At 41.9% G+C, this 23,107-nt stretch overlaps 1 protein-coding gene across 4 annotated transcripts; it reads right to left on the reverse strand.

Annotated features, from left to right (window-relative positions):
- Positions 1–11,241: 11,241 nt before the first annotated feature.
- On the reverse strand, positions 11,242–22,363 carry DHCR7 (7-dehydrocholesterol reductase). 4 transcript variants are annotated; one of them, XM_052811527.1, is made up of 9 exons: positions 22,241–22,331; positions 20,602–20,892; positions 17,634–17,737; positions 16,549–16,771; positions 15,702–15,792; positions 14,823–15,036; positions 14,148–14,352; positions 13,122–13,253; positions 11,242–12,533 (listed from the first exon to the last, which is right to left on the reverse strand). In XM_052811527.1, exons 3-9 carry the CDS (start codon positions 17,729–17,731, stop codon positions 12,069–12,071), a joined length of 1,428 nt encoding a protein of 475 aa, XP_052667487.1. In that variant the 5' UTR covers positions 17,732–17,737; positions 20,602–20,892; positions 22,241–22,331; the 3' UTR covers positions 11,242–12,068. The 4 variants fall into 4 exon arrangements, with proteins under 4 accessions (XP_052667487.1, XP_052667484.1, XP_052667486.1 ...); XM_052811524.1 differs by lacking the exon at positions 20,602–20,892 and having other exon boundaries at positions 22,241–22,363; XM_052811526.1 differs by lacking the exon at positions 20,602–20,892 and having other exon boundaries at positions 17,634–17,797; positions 22,241–22,338.
- Positions 22,364–23,107: the final 744 nt, after the last annotated feature.

The raw sequence follows: 23,107 nt of genomic DNA on the forward strand, positions 1-23,107 counted from the left end.
GCGGCGGCGCGGCGGAGGCGGAGCCGGGGCCGGGCCCACACGGGCCGGGCCGGGCCGGGCCGGAGCGGATCGGATCAGCCGCCGCGGCCGGGGTGCAGGCTGCCGCGGAGGAGAGCCTAGGAGAGGCGTCCCTCACCTTCCCCCGGGTGCTGCAGAGCCCCCGCGGCTTGTACGAGGAGCCCCGCGGCTTCTAGTGTTCTTCAGTTCCGTCCCGAACTGCTCCTTCCCCTTTTCACATGGAAAAAAGCCATTCGGTGCGTGCTTCGCCTTTCACACAGGACACCCCCCCCCCCCCGGGGTCCAGGACAAGGACCAACTCCTCCTCTGTGACCTTCGGGGGGCTGCGCCTCCGGCGGCAGCAGCGAACAGGTTCAGCTGCAAGCGATCCCAGCCCCACAGCTCGCCTACAAACCCTTTCCCAGGGTTTTAATCTGTCCCACCCGCGCCGCCTGGGACACGGGAGGAGCCGAGAGGACGCTTGGAACCAGTTCAAAGGCTGACAAGTCGATTTTAAAACACGAGGAGGAGTTTCCAGTCCTTGTCAAGCTTGTAAACGTTTCGACACCTGATAGTGTTGTAAGCGAACATTACGGTACGAAAGGCTACCAAGGAATTATCCTAATGCTGAGCACATGCCAAAAAAAAAGCAATGCCTCATTTATGACTGCCCATGCACCGGTTAAAGCAGGGTGGGAGAGGAGGAGCGAGCAGGCTGTATCATAAAGCACGTACAGCGGGGCAGAATAAGAGTTATTAAGGCAATCGTAAATCCAAGCTCTGATGCTCAAGGGTGTGATGTTGCAACCATAATAACATTCATTTGGTGTGTCTTTGGAGCTTTCTGCAACTACTTTTAAGGGGGGAAAAAAAGTATTTTCTCTTTGTCGAGTCGTAGCAAGACTCTCATTTATCATTAGAGCGATATTTACCATTTCAGTCACACCCCCCCCCCCCCTCAGCACACAGCAAATTACCAAAATAAGTTGTTACCAGCTATCTTAAAAGAACTGAAAATGCTTGTTGGTTAACATTGTGGGCTGGTGTCAGCTGGAAGCTGCCCTTATTCCTTCCTCCCTCCTCTTCATCTTTGACCCATGGAAAAATCTCCCGCTCAATGCAGCGTCAACCGATGGAGATCTGAATAGGTTTGGAGGGCTGTGTGCGGGGAATTCTGATCCGGGAAGAGGAATCCTGGCCTGGCACATCACGCATACTTTCAGCTCAGTGTTGCTGCCTTGGAGAAGGGATGACTCTTCATCACATTCTTTGAGAAGTTCATAATCTGTTAGTAAGTTTGCCGACTAGCAAAGTTTCTCTGAGGCGTTCAGGTCTGAATGAGAAGATGGAAAATTTCAGCAAAAAAATTCACATGCTTTTTCTTCTTTGTTTGGGTGCAAGAAATAAAAAGAAACTTTTCACCGTCCTACAGGCCTTGGGCTTGTCAGATCTCATGCTGAAAACAGCAACAGTAGCAGGGATTCACAAAAGTCACCAGAATACTGTAGAGTGCGCTGGTACCTTACAATAGAGTGGCTATCAAAATCATTTAGTCATGAAAGCTGCTTTGTTTTTTTATGACTGCTGATAGCGCCTTGTACTTTACATGAACTTCAGCTGAGATTTTCAATTATTTTAAATATGGTAGTAAGCTGTTTATGAGGTAGGTAAACATTGCTCAGAGCACTCCTCTTACACACTTGGTTTTTATTTGCTTTTCCTGATCTTTTTACTGTCTGATCTTCCTGTCTCAGGCTTCGTTCTTCTACCCTCCCCCCTTTTTTTTTTTTCAGTCGCAATCCCCCTTTCATCCTCATTTGTTGTCTGCAAGGAAACAAGCATTACAGTGGGATCCACAATAACTGCTGAAAAGACGACTCAAAAAACCATATTCCAGGAATCTCAACATTCATGAGCATGCTAAATCAGTATGGGAAGCTATTCCCTGTGAAGCTCTTTTCATCGAGTACTGCAAGGTTATTTCTCTGGCCTGTGCTGTGCTCAGTCTTGTGGATCACACACCTGCACCTGCACCTGCACCTGCACCGCTCTAAGTCTCCTTCCACAACCTTGCAAGCTGAGCACCTCCTATTCATGCTGCGTATTTAGTGCTGGAATATCCAAAATTGTGTAGTTTAGGCCCCCAAGTTGACTGAAGGAAAAAAAATAAGTGTGTTTTTCCACTATCAGAGAAAAGTCTTTGTATTTCTAAATTCTTGTTCATTTTGGGGTGTTAAAAAAAAGGATTTAAAAAATTATCTGCCATGGAACACGTTCACATCACCAAAGAAATAACAACTGTTATTTGTTGTTGTTTAAATCAGCTGAAACTTAAGTGTTACGAATTTTTCTCTCAAAGCTAGTACCTTAAGGAAGCAGTTGCAAATACCGTGGGCAGCTGCTGTCCTCCATGGCTACCGAGAAGTGAGCAAATAATAGAAACCTGATGCAAACAAATACAAGAGAGTTCCTTCACAAGAATACTTGGAATGAGTCCGGAAAAAATTAATTCTGAATGTGGCTACTGGAGGCTGCCCTCAGTACATTGGGAAAAATTGCTTTATTCCAAATAAACGACAACTTGCTTTCCCAGCGTTACTGTGGAAGAACAAACGTGGTTACTGATAGTCTGCAAGTTTGGCCAGCAATCAAGATGTTGCAGAATAAATGCAAAATCAAATTCCAGTTGATGGGGTAATACAAATTTTCCTTCCATATGCAGAACTGCTACACAAATAGATATTAAAGCAGCTCTAGTTGATAAAATATTGAGAGCTTTAATTGGGTTCAGTATCACAAAATGTTTTATAGGATTTTTAATACAGAAATCACATTGGGGAAGCTTAGGAAAAAGACACTCTAAGATACCACAAAAAGATTTGGTAGGCATTTCGCTGCTTGGGTATGTAATGGATCCCCAAAAATGCAGAAATGCAAAAATAAAACTGAAGAAGCGTTAGCGTTTTCCAGTTTGAGAGTTTGTTTGGCATGCGAGAAGTTAGAATTTGTTAAAACAGAAGTTAGTTCGATAGAGATTTTCTGCATTATCTGAGACTATTTCAAAAACCTGAAATCACTTAGTATGGTATTGTATGATAGTATGACAGTTGGTAGCAGTAATTACAGTAGTATGCAGGCAATTTTCAGCTTGGTCTTTTTTGATCTTTGTTACCTGTGGATCTCAACTCTAGTATCCTTTTTTTAGTATCCTTTCCAGAAGTAGGAAAAATTAAAGCTTTCCTTCTACTATATCTACAGCTGGCTTTACAAAAGAAGCCATATTTGATATTGCTGAAATCTAGAGGAAAGCTCCTAGCAGAAGGCAAGATTTGGTCCTCAAAGAACAGATGGGCAAATTTGCATTTAAAACTACATACTATCTTTATCGTGTTTGTGGGTTTGGGGACTTACAGTGGTTACTGATTTATTATTACTATTTTTTTAATAATCAGCCACTATTATCTCACAGTATCTAGTGACAAACCAAGCTTAGGCAAAAGGCTTTGCTGAAATAGCTGAAGACAATACATAGAGGCTGAACTGAATAGCTTTTTAAGTTTTTTTCAGCACTTTGCTGTGCTATTAATACTGCACTGTTAACACACCTCATTTATTTATACTTAGTAAATTTGCTCAAAGTGTTTGCATAAGCAAGAACAACTTCTAGTCGTTCACAATCCTTAAGAGACTAAAAGACATAGATTAAGTGCATTGTCTTCAGAAGTTCTCAAACAATCATACTCCCTCCCAAACAGCCTTTTTCAAGTGACTATGCCTGTGATTAGTGTCATTTCGATTAGATAACCGTAAAGAGATACTTAGCTGTTTAGCAGCTTTCAAATAGCATTTTGCATTCACTTCACTGGATAAATGACAGAGAAGCAAGTATTAAAAAAATGCCATTAAACCAGATCAAATTACATGAAAATTGCAATTTAAATAGTATAATGCTTTTTTATTATGGCAAATCATCAAATTATGCATTATACATTTTCCCTTATTGCTTTCAATGCTGTTTTACGAAACAGTAGAAGTAATAAGATTTTGCACATAAATGTATCTTTTTCTGAAGAAAAAATTAGAGGGCACAGATAGCTTCTAGAAGTAAACTGAACACTACTTCCTTATTGTATCGCTCAAAAAAACCCAGAAAACAAACCCAACCACCGAAACAAACACCCCCCCCCCCAAATCCAACCCCAAATACTTTCTCCAGTTCTGCTGTACAAGGAGTTTTTATGGAGGCACAGGAATAACACCATAGTCCGATAGATCACCCCTAAAATAAATCCATGAACTGTGTCTGTGAAATTTGAATAAGATGGATTGTATGTATCCTGAGAATGATTCAAATTCCTTTTCTAAATTATTCATGCATAGCCACTCACAGCCAGAGGTGGTACAGAGGCACTGAGGTACGAGACAGCAAGTGACATACTCCAGTTTGCACGTTCTCAGAGGAAAAAGAAGTCCATGAACGTTGGCCAAGGGTTCTGCATTGCCGCTCATGAAACTGAGCTACCAGCTACGTGGCAAGGTACAGATTGCCTGTGCATATTACTCCGAGCCAGATTTCTTTTCAGGGAAGGGCATCAAAAACCAGCATGCCATACCCCCAAGAAAAGTACAGTTTGGAGATGCTTATGCATGAAGTTGAAATGCTGGGGGTTTTATTCTCAAAATGTTTAATATATAACTCCCTTTTCCTCTCATGTAAAGAAGAGCACCAAACAAAAAAATGGATTTTTATTAAGCTGTTGTCTATAAGGCAGTTAAAAACCAGGACACACTCGATGGCACTCAACAAGTGAGGAAAAGTCACACAAATAATGAAAGCACTGAAGAAAACTAGATGTGTTGAGTACTGGCTTGTGGGTACAGCTTTCCCAGCGTTTTGTGAACAAATCTAAGCATGTATCACAGTGCTGTCTGAGTTTTAACTAATAAAACCATCTTTTAGAAGAACTGACATTTTCATGGTTAGGGAAGTCCTGATCCGATGAGTGTTTTCAGCTAGAAAGCAAGAGAACTCAGTGGGACAAAGCAATTTCTTTCCTATGCTCTCCACAGATAACAAATAAAGACAATGTTGCCCAAAGAGACTCGGATCATCCCAGAACCGTCAGGCTGATGTCCACGCAATGCCAAATGGCACAACTCTTCTTTCTTCCTCTTCATTTTTAGATTCTCAGGACTGTATGTTGCATTAGAAGCACGATCCTTCAGGTACTTCTTTTTTTTATTTTCAAACACAAAACTGCTGGCATGAGGACAGAACAGTTAGCTGAGAATGTAAAAGTTTTACTTCAGAGCAGCCTCACTTCCTTGTGGCTGACCACAATGGATCTTAAAAAAAATAGGAGAAACATTTAGAACATGTGCATAGTCTGCATTTCCTACAGCTGTGGCTTATGTTCAAATGGTAGGACTTCATCTCATCACCACAGGGAGCCACTTCATTTATCTCATTAACTACAAAAAGCATAAAACCAGCGTAGGAGCAATCAGTCAGTTCAGCCTCATGCAATTCCACTGAAGTTACACAACAGATGATATTAAACAATAGAAGACACGTAGTTCATTGTTACTGGTCAGAGAAGCTTTGCTAATCCAAAATAAGGAACTGCATAGTATAACCGAGGACAGAATTTATTCTGTCACATCAGTTTGAACTCTAGGGGATAGAAATACATGTATGTTTTGAAGTGCCAGACTCAGGCTACCCAGCTCTGCTGGAAGCACTGACACAGCTGAACAACTAAAAGAATAGAGCTATGCTAAACAGAAGCAACTCTGGGAGGAGGAAAAAAAAAAAAAAAAAAAAAAGTATTTACTGGTCTTGTCTTAAAACATAGGCGAAATCACTACAATAAAACAGCAAGCCAAGTACCATCTTCATGGCATGTATGATACAACCCAGAAGACAGAGTTTTAACCAGGAATTGTAGAACAATGTACTTGCTCCTGGTAATTTGTATTAAACTGTGCATTTCAGCTGCAATATTTTGAATGTTAACATCATCAAAATTAATTTATCCCACCTTCATGCTTGATTTTACTTAATTGCCATGAACTATCTTCTTTTAAGGTGCATTCCACATATTCTTTTTGTTGCTTTTTTCTCTTCCAGAGAGGGTAGCAACAAGCATGTGTTATACAATCAAAAGCTGACACTTGTTTTGATCAGAGAAAAAAAGGGGCCCTCTTCACTGACAGGAGCTGAGATTTTTACTAGTTAGTTTGTGGTAGTACAAACCTTTCAGCTACAACTGCGCAAGGGTTACTCAAGTTTCCCATCTCTGTTTTGGTGTCTTTCTAACCCTGGCGTGTCTTTTTTGTCAGCTGGAGTTTTACATACTAAAACCTACAAAACTTTCAGGCTAATACAGACCTAGAAATGCTTAGAAAACTATTTCATACATAAGCAAACGTAAGTGTCACAAGAGGAGGCATCACTCCAATAACATAGTTTTATAAAGAAAACACTTAAGTATGTCAGAAGCAAGTGACATTTCAACATCTGATAATTGTCCTCAATGCTAGAGCATCCATTTCCTTTCTCTTCCTCTCTGTCTCCACCTAATTACACCACAGTTGCAAACCACTTCTCCTTAGCCACCACACCTGGGCTCAGGACTGCCTAGTACACTGAATGACTGCATCAAAGCCTTGCTTATATTTGACTTACAGGGGGAAGGGCTCAGGGCTCTAACCTGCAGCGTTATAGAGAAAACCCGTGACTAAGTGATCCTCAATAGTAACTACAATATGCCAGCCGGAAAGCCAAACATTACAATATAACATACTTTCCAGACACTGAGATGGTTACTTATTACCAACTTAAGAAAAAAGAATGGGCACATTTCAAGATATTTGGGGAGTTTATGATAGCCATTTGCTTGCTATATTAATTTTTCAGCACAACTGAAATTCTAGCAATGGTACCCAATTTTTTCTCACAAGTGATTAGTCTTGTAGCACCACCCACTGTAGACAGTGAACAGTTAAATGTGTTCCCCTCCACCAGTACATTTTTTTTTCTGTCTGCAGAGAGGTTTATCTCTTGAAAGAGTGGTTAATTTTACACACATAATAAAGTGATAAATTCTGACTTGAATTAACACACTGCTTAATATGTACTTGGGTCACATCTTTAAGGGCCTTATTCTAAGTACGTTGAAATTGATAGTAAGTTTTCTTTTTCAATGAAGAGAGATGAACATGGATACATGGTTATAGACACCACTGAATTGGGGCAAATACTACTGCAGTGTGAAGCATATCACACGAAGAAAATCATAACCATGTCATATGCACTAGTTATTCTCTATCCCAGTACTTACGTAGCATGCAAAAATATTTCATTGTCCTCTTGGATTGTTTCTGTCCTGCTTCCTGGCATACTAAGTTTGCCTGTAGGTCAAAGGAAGACAGACTCAAGCTTAATCAATGTACTTATTACATGAGTTCATTCACATAACCAGGCTGTAAATATTTCAGACTTACAGTCCTTAAAGCATCACCTCCCAAAGGGAGATGATTAACAGAAAAATTAGCTAATCTAAGTCCAAAGCTTAAGAGGAGTCATGGAAAAATAAATTATTTTGATTCAATTCTTTCAGTATTTCAGTAGTCAGAGAATTGAAGGCCTTATCATACTAGAGAAATTTGTTTTAATGTTACCATATGTCACAAGATTAAATTCTGCAGTTATAAATTTTGTTCATATCAATGTCAAAACTATATCCTAGAGTTTTGCATTCTTTGCAATCACAGTAGCATGAATTCTTTCCATGTAGTCAGTCTATTTGAATTTATAGTTGATGGCTGATAATGCAAAAGGGAAGTATAAGGAAAACTCTCAGCTGGTTGTCCCGAAAGCATTTATCTCGCTCCACAGTAACACAAACAGAAGAAACAGAACCACTCTCTTCTTACTAGCCACTGCACCTGCCTTAAACATTTCCCCAAGCACTCCTGACTCCCAGTAAAAAAGGGCAATAAACATTTTTATAGTCACAATTGAAAAGTTTTGTTCAGCTGCTAACTTAAGCCTTTTGTATTTCAGGAGGGAGACATCTGTAAGGCATTAAAAAGAAAGCCAGGGCAGAGATTAACATGACTGTTCAGTTTTCCATTAATACATATAAGATCTACAAAAAAAATGTAGTAGTTTCATTACCTGTCCAGTTGCCATAAAGTAGATGCATATCTGCAATCTAAAAAGAAAAAAAAAAAAAAAGAGCTTTTTTCCCTTTTGATTTGGCACACACATTTAGGCTTTTTTTTCCTGTACGAGTTGAAGCAGGAAAACTATTCCAGTTTTATTTTCAACTGCACATCACTTTCAACCTTCAGTGAAGACAGGGCATTATTTATAATAACCAAATAACCCAGTGCAGTTTTAGGTTAAGGTTAGCACATGACCAGAACCTAGACTGATAATTTTGAGCAGAAAATATTTTATGGCTGCCACCATGAGGCAAAAGCATGTACTTCTGTTGTCATTCATATTGTCTGAATAAAATGAACTGAGCAATCACATTTCATTATATTCTAACCACAACTCTTTGGACTAGTCACTGAATTGCTCAGAGGTATAGATTTTAAAAAGGGAGTTTACATATTTATGAACATGTTTAAAGCCTAAATGCATTATGTATGCTATAGTCCACCATTGAATTGTGTCAGCATTCTTGCAGGCTGGATGGAAATAAACTGAACTGTAGCTTTGCACCAAGCGTTATAAATGATTAATCAACCTTATGTTGAAAGGTGGAGCCTTGATCTCAAAAATGCTATCGTATCGTGATGCCATCTAGTGACAGGGGTTTTAAATGTGGGAAGGCATCCTCTCTCCCTGTATGTATTGTAAGATCCTCTCTCCCCACTCCCCTCCATCTGTAGATTGAATACTGACCATCTGTAATGGTTATACACCACAAGATTCTGATTTTATTTTTTCCCCCCTTAGGTAGATCTATGGCTATCTGGAACTTGGTCAGCCTGCTGTGCCCTCCCAGTCAAGTAGGCATTTGTTACTCTTCTTCCTACAATAATCCAACCAAACTACTTCATTACTGCTCCAAGAAATTACCAAAAGCATTTGCTGTATTTTCCCATTAGTTATAACCCAAGTTAAGTAAGTACCATTTTACAAATATTGGCAATTCTGTATTTGAAATTCCCAGCATGCTACAGAGACATATGTTCTCAAAGCTTGATAGGTGATATTGACAGCATATTACCAACAAATATGAAATATCAGGACAAAAGTTAATCTAATATACACACCCAGAAATCCAAAGAAAAATATATATTGATTTTTTAATTTTTTTTTTAAATTCTGGAAGAAACAAATTTAAGAGCGCTGCCATGCGTACAACAAAATGTGACACAGGCATCACCCTGTCTGAAGATGAGCAAGTTGATAGCCTTTTAAATAATTCAGTTTTAAAGGGCAACATTAGTTGGACACTGCTCAGAGTACTGCTTCCACATTGCTTGTGTTAGGATGAAGCTTACATCACCTATCAAAAATAGACAAAAATGTTTTTCATGCTTCTCCAAAAATCATTTATAAGAAATACAAACCTGAACAGAATTAGCACTTTCTTTTCCAGTCAGATGCAGATCCCTGTATACGTACACAGTATATACTTAGTCTGTATGCCACAGGGAACAAAAAAAGAAGATCTGTGTGGACAGCAGACAAGCCTGAAGAAGTAGAATCTGTCACCCTTACAACAAATAGGATGTGAGTTCAGCCCAGTGATGGCCTCCTTCTTGAAGAACCTTGCAACTAATTGCTTCCTACCATGAGTTTAACACTCTGGCCCACAAAGTTCTCACTTGCGGCAGCTAGGCTATCTGCAGGGTAAAGTATTCTCAGCAGAAGTAGCAGTCTGCAAAGAAACGGATAAAAGGGCTTCCATGCTCCAGTGTCAGACAGTACAGAAAATCCTTTGAGCACTATTAGATATAACAGAAATCGCCTAAAAGAAGCATTTGAATGCATAATGTTCTTGTTACTCACAATACTGCCCTTTTGCTTCAAGTTTCCCCAATTCTATTTTTGAAGTGCTGATATTTTTATTGGTCTTTAATGGGCAATTTTTTCCACTAATCATCCAGGATTTATCATGAAAAGGGAGCCATGCAAGGCTACCATGATTTAGAGTCCAGATTATCTTGCAATATTTAAATAGCCTTGGCATTAACAGCAAACTGTCAGTGCAATTTCCAAGGCTACACAGAAAAAGGATGCAAGTACAGGGTCTTAGGGAAGCTGAGAAAAGAAACTATCCAATTACTCCAGCAAATTCAGGGGCAGCCTAAAGCAATGCAGTGCCAGGGACTGATGGGGTCCAACAGTCCTAGAAGCCCACACCTCAGTTTTCCCTTCCTCTGAACTGAGTTCTCTCAAATCAACCACTTTATAAGCTTTGCCCCTTGGTGAACTGTTAAGGTATTGGGCTATGTATTTTCAATAAAGGCAATTGGCATCGATTTCCCTCCCTCCATTTCAGTATTTGTATTAGAAGTCGTCTTCATTCATAGGAGTGCAAAGTTCAAATGTTCTACCATAGCAATACATCTGTTGCCAGTAAGCATGCTATTATTATGGCCATTATTCCTCCTGTTATTAACACCACTCTAATGTATTGAAATCGTTAACTGCAACATGGTGATAAAACAGTTATGAGGTCTACAGATAGTACTGGTGCCACAGTTAGGTTTCTAAGAACTATCTCCAAGAAGGCATCTCCTACACTCTTGTACATCCAGCTCTGAAACAAAGACAAGCTACAAGATACATTTGTTTTCTAGGTTTGGAGGGATTCTTTTTTCCTGCCAAAACCATCCTTTCAGGGAATACTGCAGCAAAACCAAAACACATACTCACCAACACACCTCATTCAAATCTGCCACGAAGATCAGTAGATTTGGCAGCTCCTACAAGAAACCAATTTACACAGTTATCTACTTACTGCAAAAACTATCTGTGTATTTATGTGTAAAAATAAGAAAATATCAAGTCTTTCAGCTTGAACATAACTACCAAGCCCGTTACAAGATGCATGGTTAACACTATGATCCCTCTTTCTTTTTATTTGTTTCTCCTTTACGCATTCTTGAACCAGCTCTTGGAATTACACTCTTTGAAGAGCTCCTTTTGAACCTGGTAACTTTGAAAGATAACTATGTAACAAGAGAAGAAATAGCTGAGTGGAAAATCAGCAGTATTTTTTACTTATCTTGGAACCAAGCATTTATTTCTTAAATTTTTACAAATAAGATCTTGTACAAGTGATAGAGAACCAAGTTTTCTATCCACACTAAAGAAGTCAATGTATGCCCAGTATCTTCACAAAGCAAGTTTGGTTTCAGTATCAAAACAATACCCAGTTGGTCACACACCATATTCTCAGGTGTGGTCAACTAACGTAACTTTTGAGCTATACCAGTTTATACCAGCTTTCACAAATATTTCTATTAGATTATAAAAATCTTCCCGCACACCAGTTTAGGATGAGGTTCCCCAGTTCAGTATTTCCCCGGTTAATCTCTTGAAAAGCAACAAACAATAAAACGTCCTTTGGGGAGTTACTGACTGTAGGTTATGACTGTCACAAGCAACCACATCATACAATTTCTTTCATAAAGAGATCACACAGTAATTTTCCTCCTCTCCTAAGTCACTAGAAACTGGTTCCAGAACCCTGTTACTCTGAAGGGTGAGGCTTCCTCCCAGCTTTGGGAGATTTCAGGAGTCTCAATACATGCAACTTTTCTTCAATTCCAAGTTAATTTTGAGGGGGCGGGGGGGAAGTTCCAGGTAAGAGAGTCTTCTAAAAAACCAGGCCATTTCAGTGCCTCATTTCATTTACTTTAAATAGAGTCTGCCTGCATGTTCCTTCAGTACAGCAAGGATTATTGTCCAGCCACCTTTTCTCCTTCAGGTATGAGCGTCCTTCACAAAGTATTTTTGTTAGTTTAACTATGTGGATAAACTCTCTTCACCTCCAAAAAAAGTTTCTTTTTTCTTTCCCATGGATTCTGTGTTAGCCTTAAAATATTCCTGGTATGAGCCGGTAAGGCACTGCAGCAGTATAGCGCTTCCAGTCCTTCCCATATTTGCTGAAACAACGGTGTTCATCCCTAATGCAACGGTGGGTTAGCAGAATAGTCATATAAACAACGTAGAAGTAAGGCAAGATGTGTTCAAACCCACAAGTCAGGCAATAGGCCAGGGAGCCCATCAAATCTCCTGTGTAGTTAAAATGGCGTGCCCACCCCCAGAATCCTGAGGTCATCAGTTTGCTGTAGTACTTGGTCCCATCCACAGACATGTAGGAGCACTCAATATACTCTGGTTTCTTCCCCCATATCTTGCAGTTGCCATTTGTACGACGGAAGAGGTCCTTCTGGTGGTTGGTCATTCTGAAGATGTAATAACCGATCAAACCCAACATCAAGATCCCTATGACATTAGCTGTGCGCAGCTGGACAGGGTGGTAAACCAAATACAAACCCTAGGAAGCAGAAAAAAAAGAGGCAATCAGTGATTTACTTGAAATATATGCTCAGGATGCCAGACTAATCCCTTGACCTACAGTGACCCAGAACAGATGAGTAGAATGAATAAGAAAATCCACCCTATCAGTAAAACTGTGGAAAACTTTCAGAAAACTCTGCATCCTACATTTTCTCTCTCTCAAATGCTATTTTTTAGGTGGAACAAGAAGAAGAGAGAAGTTGCAGGGATGCAAACAAACCAGGACAGAAGGAAAAAAAACCCAAAACAAACAAACCACCACCCACCAAAAAACCCCTCAACATGCAGAAGTACAAAAAGGGACTGAAAGGATTTAGAAAAATAGAGACACAATAGATAGTTACAGAAAAGGGCACAAGAGAACAGAAGGAGAGGAAATGATGTCAATTCCATGCAGGAACAGTAGGCCTTCCTGCAAGTGAATTGTTACAAAGAATGTTGTAATGGTTACTCCGCATTCGAACTGTCTAGAAACAATTTAAGATAGAAATCAAACTGCTGGGGAGAATGTTTCTGGAAAGTTTCTTTCCTTTTAGCCCGAACACATATTGTACCCCATTTTTACCTGCAAAGTATAGAGGTAGGGCAACCAAACACAGTCTCCCCAGCCCAAATACCATCCAAAATGATCATGGCAGATATCAATGGTTTTCAAATACCAGGCTTCATTCCAAAAGAAGTCCAAAACATAAATACCCTGAAACAGAATAGTTTCACATTAATAACAGCACTATCACTAGTTATCCTGTTTAACAGCATCTGCCTAATCTTTCTGTGCTGTCTTGTGACAAGATCTCAAAACTGACTTGTGTTTTTATGTTAACCCCTCAAAAATAGGTTATTAAGAGGAACGTATCACACAAATATACTCCATCTAGACAGATAAAGCAATCATAAGTAATGCAAAGCAATACTAACCAAGATGACTAAGGCAAGTGTGCTACTTAAGGACATACACGTAGGAAGTGTACTTATATTTGACCACCCCTTCCTCTCTTCAGCTTTAAGAGTCTTATCCTTACAGAGAGGGGGAATAGAGCTTCTATTGAGTAGGCTTCCATTTACAAATACCAATGAATAAATCCAAACTATTATCTGTACTTATTACTTTGGGATCTCTTCAGCAGACAGCATAGCACCTGACTAGCTATTTTTAGGTGTGGAGACATCTGTAGCTCTGCATGTCTCTCACACACACGAGAAGTTAGGTGCAGTGCTGCCCTCAGAAAAACCCCTGCCCAGTCTTGCTCCAACTAAAGCCATGGAATTTGTCATTGTTCTCTTTGGATTCAAGATCAGGTAAGCCTGTTTCCAGAGCTTAGGCTCAGAAAAGTATTTCTTCATTTAAGTTTACCCTGAAATCTGCTGGTGCAGACACGACTATGCCACTGGTGGCACTCTGAATGAATACACGTGTCCAAATAAATGAATACATGTGTCCAAAGAAGCAAGTCCCAGTGCATTATCACTGAATGAGACTGTTTAGGCCAGGAAAAACTCTACAAGTTCAATTGCAATGCAAGGAGTTTTTTTCTACTTTAATACTAGTTTATTTCCAAATTGGTTTCTTATTTTCCTCCTGTGAATTTACCTGAAGGACATTGACAAGGATCATGGAGTTAGTTATTTGACCATACAGCTCCTGTTGTTTAGCAGCATAGGAAAGGTTAATTAGAGTCCAGGCTACAATACCAGGGCGCCCATTGAAGAATAGCTTGAAATCAAACCATTTTCCTATTCGAGGGTTAAATTCAATCCCCATCATGTAGTCATAAAAGAAGTTCCCAGTGAATTTGCTAGAAAGCATAAAAAATTAGAAATGTATGCAGTTATACACAAATACAGATAATTACTATTCTGACTACACATTTCAGATTCACTTGATGTAATAATAATAAAAATCATAAAACCACATAAAGTTGTGCAAGATAACACAAACTGACCCAACCAAAGCATTACATTGGTAGAGATAAAATTTAGCTTCAGACATACCCTAGCTTATTCTTGGTAACACTTTTGAACAGTCTAACTATAACCTTACTTATTTCTCACAGACAGGATGGATATATCTGTGACACTGAGGCTGCCAGTCACATGACACGCAGCAAGAAACACAGAGGCTGGTGCTAACAAAGCAAATAACCACAGTCATATATTGGCCTATCTATCTGTGCCAGTAAAATATATTCTGTCATTATTATTCTGTGCAGCATTCAATTTACATGTCCAATTACCTAGTATTCTTTCATTATTAAAAATCACGTACCAGTCTTTGGCATTGGTAGGGAAAAAGTAGCCTTTAATCATTGCAAATGTGGAAACTGCATATCCCAGGATATTGGCACACCACAGGAGAGGAATCCAGTTGTCAAAAATGATGGTAGGTGAGAAGCAGTGGAAGTAATAGGCATTTGCAAACCAAAGCACATGTGTAATGATCCAAGCCTGAAGTCCATTGATTTCATACTTATTCACTACACCTAAAATATGAAGAAAAATTTGATTGTTAGTGACATTGCATTAATACAACTTTTTATTAATATGGATATGCGTACAATATATAGAAGCTCAATCAAGTGCTAACGAAATGACCTCGCTCCCCTCACCCTCCCAATTAAATATCTTGTGGCACTTTTCTGAAAGTTTCATTACACTCTGTTGTAACCATCAGGCTTTGTTAGGCTGAGTTTTTCTCTTCACTCTAGCTTCACAAAACAGTCAATTTAGAATCTCCCCTAAAATTGACTAATGTAACAAGTTACCCTTTCTCACACTTAGTTCACATCACGCATTTTGTTCAAGTCTCGTGGGTTAACTTAGCTTCAGCAGGTGCAACTGCATTGTCAAATACTAGCAATAGTCCACTGCCAATTTTAAGCGCCAAAATTATCAATCTGTATTTTTCCATTGCTGGTATGGGGCCTGCCATATCAATAATTTTACTAACAGTAAGAGAGAGAAATTCTATAATTTATTCTAAAAGATGACATAGGTATTTTTGTTTGAAGTAAACATATGAAGAAGGTGAAAGCATTTATGTCCACATTTCCTCCAGATACATATGGGTCAATAAAGATTGTAAGTACAGAAATACTATCGTTTTAAAAGATTGTATGGTGTGCATATATTCTAAGGAAGAACTTACCAGCAGGGGTGACAGCACCTTCTTGTACACCTCCTACATATCCAGGAAGAAATTTATGGCAGAAGTCAGGAACGAACACATACAAAAACACCTAGAAGAGAGAGAATGTATTAACAGCAAAACCAGACAAGACAACACGTGTGTCCCCCCCCCAAATCACTATCCCTTTCATACATGTACCAAATATAACACATGACAGTTTCAGTTAAGTATTGGATAAGTAAATACAGCAAGATTTAGCTGTTGTGATTTTAGACTAGTAAACATCCAAGCTATGAAACAATTCTAAATATGTACTTCATGTATGGTTCTCATCCTTTTTTGGTGGGGAGGCAGGACAGTCAGTAACTAGATTCAGGTCCTTACCCTTTTATTTTGTAGTTAATCTGTGTTACATGTTGTTTTCAAATTTGGAAAAAAATTGGAGTAGTTCGGTAAGTTTGAAGATATTTTACAAACGTAGTTATATTTCACATGTGAATGTTCTTTTAGTGTCTGTCTATAGAAAATATTACCCCTTCTGCGGTGTTAGTTTATGATATATTTATTCTGTATTAACTTAAAACAAATGGGTATTGCTGTTATATAATTGCTTTTTCCTAAAAACCACATCGAGGAATATGTCGCACAAGGAGTATCACACAAGGAATATTTGTTTATATTCCCCACATATTTATTTTTCAAGTGCATAAGCTTCATTTGGGTTGCAAAAAGCCATGGGAAGCAAGAAACACCAAAGAGTAAATGCCAGTGCAACATTCCATTATCCTTCGTGTAAAAGGATTAATCGAACAGCTGTTTGAAAAAAACACCCACTACATCTAGATCATAACTCAGTAATATATACCTGGAAAGTGACCCAAAGGGCATAGATGCCAGCAGCCCTATAGGTCAGTGTAGGAGTCTTGTTCCAGATGTCAGACAGATGGTTATTCCCCGTGAGCAAGTCAATGAGTGGGTCAATCAGAGAGCACTGGTACTGGTCACAGGACATTACGAAGTAATATACAATAAGTGGCGCAAACATGAGCAGGAAAAGGATGCTTGCCAAGGAAAACCAGTCCACCTCCCTGTAATCCAAAACAGGGCATTTTTTTTTCCAGCTTTCAGTTAGAACAGTGGTTTGATTAAGTCAGGCAATGTTTTCAGTGGACCTTCTAGACTAACCAGATGAAAACTGAAAATGTTTTCAGGGCACAGACATTTCTTTGGGTCAAACAGCTATAAAAAACTTAGCACGTTACATACTTTACCACAAACTGTTATAAAACTATGCTAGTTGATCAGAGCAACAGAATACATAATATCTCCCCTCCAAAAAGCAGATTATTATTACAGCCTTCATGTTTTTGATGGCAATCGTGGGTATAACTGGTAGAGTCTTCAGTTGGAAGTGGTAACAGAATCACAAGAATATCATGCAAAGCTTCGAAACACAGAAAACACAGACCCTGGACAGCCAGAAGTTGAACTTGCTCTACCACACACTGTCTGTAGTGGTAAGCCATATAAACACCCACGGCTGTTTCCAGCTGCAATACAATACTCCACGAATATTTGCACACTCTTTGAGAACAGGGATATGACTCATAAATCTTGCTACAGCAGGAGATGTCAGTTGGCAATACCACAGATATATGCCTGTTTTCCAAATATCAAGAAATATTTTGTTCAGCCCTTGAAGGAACTACAACTTTTACTGATTTTTATGATTTGTTAAACCCAAGCCATCTGGCAAGCTCTCTATCTTAAAAATCTTCAAGAACTCTTTTTTGGCATCCATTACTAAACCTCATTATCCATGAGCTTTCAACGGAAAGGCAATGCAACAATCTGTTATTAATAGAGTGAAGTTTAAAAGGAATGTAACATCTATAAAAGTATGAACCAATTTGAAATACAGTGACTAATTAGGTCATCAGCTTCTCTCACCATGCTCTTCCCCACTGGACTTGAGATGTTTGAGTATCATTTTGGGTGCTTTTCTGTTTTCTTTCTTCAGAAGATTTTTTCTCCTGATGGGCTGCCATGATGTCCTGTATGAAAGAAAATACTCATGGTATTACTCCATCTGGTTCTCAGTAATTCTTTTGGCTCTACAGAAGAGAAACACAATTAAAAGTTATTAAAGCTATTACATAGCCTTCTGACAACAAGAAATTTGGGGGAGGAGGACAGGAAGTAAAAAATCCTTCCCAATTCCTTATTATCTTCTATTCAGCAAAACATAACCAAAACACTGATGTCAAAGTAATCCATTAAACTTCTTGCTAACTGGAAAATTCCTTCAAGCTATATTGTGTAATATATGGCTTATTACTTACATGCGAGATGCAAAGGGAAAAAAGTGTTTTGCCGCATTCTTATAAACCTCTAAAAATAAAGGTCTGTAACTAATTCCCTTTCTTAATCAGAGAAATTGCTACTGCTGTAACATTACCTGTCCCGGACTTTGGCAAATTATGTGCTTTTCCCCAGACGCCTCGCTTCATATGTTAGCTACATCACAGAAAACACAAGGACAGTTTATAATCCCATCTAAATCAGAAATCAGTGGGAACAGAGAACGACTTACTAGGCAACACCTAATTCTCTCTGTGGAACATGCATTACAGCTTTCTTTTGCTTTGCCCAAATACTTCTTTTGTTAAAGATGATCATTCTATAATCTGACCATTGGTAATCCCCCATCCAAAAAAAAAAAAAAAAAAAAAAAGGTATTTTTCCTGAACTTTGTCCCATGGGAAGGTATAGACTCTAAAACACATGGAGTGTTGTAGTTTTCCATTCAAGGGGGAATTTGCTAACAGTTGTTAGTTTTTCGGGCTTTGATGTTTTAACTCAAACCAGAAACCAGCCGTTATTTCCACTGAAACAGAAATGGCAATACAACACATTGTCAGGGCCCTGGAGACACTACCAGGCCCTACCGTCCCTGCCCAGCCTAGCCCAGGGCCTCCCCGTCCTTGCCCATGGGCCAGGATACCCGTTTCAGCCCATCCCAGAGCCATCAATCCTTGCGCCAGTGACACCACATGAGTACTGTCTCCAGCTCCACCAGAGCCCTGCCGGCAGCCATGCTATCCCCCTTGAGCTCGCAGCTCCCAGCCCCTTAGGGAGCAGCAGGCTCTCACTGCTCCCTGACACATTACGAAAAAGGAAGATGCCTAGGTGCCAAAGTAAGGACATCTCAAACAGGACCAGCCCAGCCACAGGGATAACATGCCACCCTCGGATTTAAAATATATAGTGTTACTCTGCAGACATCTCCTTCACACAACACATTTCAAGAAAAGTGTTTATTTTCAGAAGTAATCTGAAGTCTAATCACTTCCCTTTGCCAACCTGGTTCAGCAGAAATCCTAAGCAAAGAATGCAAGAAGATACACGGGTGGCAGGAAGCTTATGGTATTTACTATTTCAATTATCCTAAGTGCTAACTACCACCCTACCTTTCAGCAGAGACATTTTAAAATATGGTCAGACTTCTGGCTTAGATTTGAGCCAGATTTGAGCTCAGATTTCAGCCAGAAGTCTACATTTTTCCAGGTATCAATACTTTCTTGACAAGGTTTCTAAAGCAAGTCATGCAACAACCTCAAGGGGAGGTTACTGTTCACATAGAAGAAAGATGGGACAGGAGATTCACTGTATCAAGGCTAGAGCATGGGAGCTTACTCCAGTTATTTGCACTGGTTTTGCTTTACAACAGTAGTGCAAGTTCTTACAAGGAACAGTTACAATACTACTAAGAATTTTACCAAGATGGAAAGGCTCTTATTCAGGAATCATCAGAATTGGAAATATTTAGGTCAGATGAAGCCTTTCACGTCGTTTAGTCCAACCTCACTTGCCCCTGCTGAGGGCAAGGACAACTTAGAACAAGTTGCTCAGCACCTTGCCCAGTTAAATTTTGAATATTTCCAAGGATTCCATGTGATTTGTCAGTCCTACTGAGAAAGCATGCCTCTTAGAGAAGAGACCCAGAAAAGAAATCCCAGGTTGAGAATTTTCACGGTGTTTAGTTTTGTTTTAGGCTCTTAAGTAGCCAAACAGCCCAGCTACTTTGCAGAGCTCAGCATAACGGATTTGAAACCTGCTCAGTCTGCTGAGCCCTTGTAAAAAGCCTGCCTGCAGCTGGCAGCACCTGGGATTTTGTGGAAGACCCACCAACCCACCCCCACAGTTTGTCATTAATCCTACCAGACAGTGCAGAAACAGGATAAGCATCCAATTACTGTAACTGGGAACTGGCTAGACCAGAAATTCTGGCATTCAATAGCTGCATATGGGATCCATGCCTCCCCCCTATTTAAAGGCCAGCAATTGCCACCAAGTTTTGCCTTTCTACAGAGCAATTTAAACAACAAGTTTAGGACTATTCCCCAAAACAGATACACCCTAGTCCAACAGACAGCTATGCTGGCAGTAACAACCTCTCATGTTCAGAACTATTCGCCTGTCACTCAACACATGCTAATATTTCCAGATCAAGACTCCCATTGAAATCATACTCCTATTAGTAACTACTTCAATTTCTATTAATGCAAGCTTTCTGTTAGCCCACTAAACAGACCCCAAGTATTGCCTTCCTTAACCCTTAGTGTGGTGGGTTGACCCTGGCTGGACACCAGGTGCCCACCAAAGCCGCTCTATCACTCCCCTTCCTCAGCTGGACAGGGGAGAGAAAATATAATGAAAGGCTCATTGGTTGACAAAAGGACAGGGAGAGATCACTCACCAATTACCATCATGGGCAAAACAGACTCAACTTGGGGAAATTAATTTATTACCAATGAAATCAGAGCAGGATAATGAGAAAAAAACCCAAATCTTAAAAACACTTTCCCCCCACCCCTCCCTTCTTCCCGCGCACAACTCGGCTCCCGATTTTCTCTACCTCCTCCCCGCTGCAGCGGCACAGGAAGACGGGCAATGGGGATAGGGGTCAGTTCATCTCATGTTGTCTCTGCTGCTCCTTCCTTCTTAGAGGGAGGACTCCTCACACTCTTCCCCTGCTCCAGCATGGGGTCCCTCCCACAGCTGACAGTCCTCCACAAACTTCTCCGACGTGGGTCCTTCCCAAGGGCTGCAGTTCTCCACAAACTGCTCCAGCGTGGGTCCCTCCCACGGGCTGCAGTCCTTCAGGCACAGACTGCTCCAGCGTGGGTCCCCCGCGGGGTCACAAGTCCTGCCAGTAAACCTGCTCCAGCCTGGGCTCCTCTCTCCACGGGACCGTAGGTCCTGCCAGGAGCCTGCTCCAGTGCGGGCTTTGCACAGGGTCACAGCCCCCTTCGGGCATCTCCCTGCTCCAGCATGGGGTCCTCCCTGGGCTGCAGGTAGAGATCTGCTCCCCCGTGGACCTCCCTGGGCTGCAGGGGGACACCTGCCTCACCATGGTCTTCCCCACGGGCTGCAGGGGAATCTCTGCTCCGGCACCTGGACCACCTCTTCCCCCTCCTTATTGACTGACCTGGGGGTCTGCAGAGTTGTTTCTCTCACATATTCTCACTCCTCTCTCCTGGCTGCAGTTGCACACGTTTTCCCTCCCGCCCCCCTTCTTAAATACATTATCCCAGAGGTGCTACCGCTGTCGCTGATGGGCTTGGCCTTGGCCAGCAGCGGGTCCGTCACGGAGCCAGCTGGCAATGGCTCTATCAGACACAGGGAAAGCTTCTAGGAGCTTCTCACATAAGCCACTCCTGTAGCCTCCCTGCTACCACACCTTGCCACACAAACCCAATCCACTTAGTCAGCTTCTTAACAAGAGTCTGAAGCAAAATTCACGATTCAAATATCACCTGGACAGAGAACTCCAGAGAGAATTCTTCCTCCGAGTCCAAACTTCAGGGTTCAGTGATGAAGTACTGCATTACTGCTCACACTGTGTTAAAGGAATAATCATGCTAACCACACAATTCGCTTGGAAGCTCTCCCCATTTGGTGCCTAAGCCACATATCTAATGTACAGTTCACCCACATAAAGTCCTTCCAAGCAATAATAACAAATGTGTTTGATGCTTTTCATCAGCATGCTCTGGACTTACTGGAGAAAATCTCAACCAAGTGGAAGCGTGGCAAAAAAACCCTTTTAGATTTCGTCCTACACAAGTAAGGCAGACTCCTGTTCGCGAATATGTATTTCAAAAGAAAATCCCCAGCTAACGCCCAATATTCCACAGAGCCCCGTGTTGTGAGAGGAACAGAGCAGCAGGCTGCCCAGGAAGGGTTCAGCAGACTCACACAGGCAGCACCTTTCCGTACGCCAGACACGGGTACCTTGGGGAATATTACCGGGAGCGGGGGGGTGGGGGGGGGGGGGAGGCGCAAATTAAAAGCGACCTCCAGAGCCAGAGACCACTTACCGAGCCGACGGCGCCGCAAACCCTCCCTTCCAGCCCCGCTTCGCCCCTCCACTCCTCGCCAAGGCCTAACGTGGCTCTCCGTGAGGTCCGCGCGGGCTCGCCGTTCCGGCGGACGCTGCCCGCTACCCGGAGATGGCGCAGGGGCAACTCAGCAGGCAGGGACAATTCACTCACCGGTGCCGGCCGCCCGGTACAGCCCTTCCCACAGCGGAGCTTCTCCCGCGGAGAAACAACCTCCACAGCGCACCTCAGCCGCTACCGGCGGCCGTCCCGCTCTCCTCAGGCCGACGCCTCTCCGCCCCGCCCCCGCCCCATCGCTCTGACCAATCCCCGCCGCGCTCTCCTCCACTCCGCGCCACCGCATTGGTGGAGCGCGCTCAACCCATGGGCTGAGGAGACGGAGTGGGCGTGGCGGCGGCAGGGGGTGCGAGCGGGGCCGGAGCGGTGGCGGCTTCGGGCTCTGCCCTCGCCGCGCGTCCGCAACGGCGAGCGCCGCTAGTTAAGGCAGGTCCGGTTGAGCCTGTAAAGTGACGGTGACCGGCGTTTTGCACAGGGCGATTTTAAGCGCAAGGGGTAGGCGTAGTTCGTGGCTGTTCCCCTGAGAAGGCCCGAAGGAGCAGGCAGGCTGCGGGCAGTGGTGGCCTCGGGAGGCTCGAGTCAGATCGCTAAAAAGAACAGAAGTTTTTTGAGAGAAAGGGAACCGACGTCCGAGGAGACAATTTAGCGCAGAATTAATTTACAATCCCGTCTGTAAGGAGGCTGCCGGCAGCCGGGCGTGTGGGGGACACCCGAGGCGGGAGGTTGGGCTCCTCTCTCGGGGTTTGCACCCCGGCGGCTGCCTCCCCGGTGCTGAATCGCCAATAAGGCGCAAAACTCCGGACGCTGCTCCCGCCAGCGCCGGTACTCGCACCCCGAACTTGTTCGGAGGCACACCTCTTCGCAGCCCGCAGGGCTGAGACTGCACTCCCGTTATTCCGGGCTCTGGGGGGTACCAAATTGCAGAAACCGGGTAAGGGCGACGCAGCGGAAAAAACCGCCGGC

Source organism: Harpia harpyja, chromosome 16 (genome assembly GCF_026419915.1).
Source record: "Harpia harpyja isolate bHarHar1 chromosome 16, bHarHar1 primary haplotype, whole genome shotgun sequence".
Classification (NCBI taxonomy): Eukaryota; Metazoa; Chordata; class Aves; order Accipitriformes; family Accipitridae; genus Harpia; species Harpia harpyja.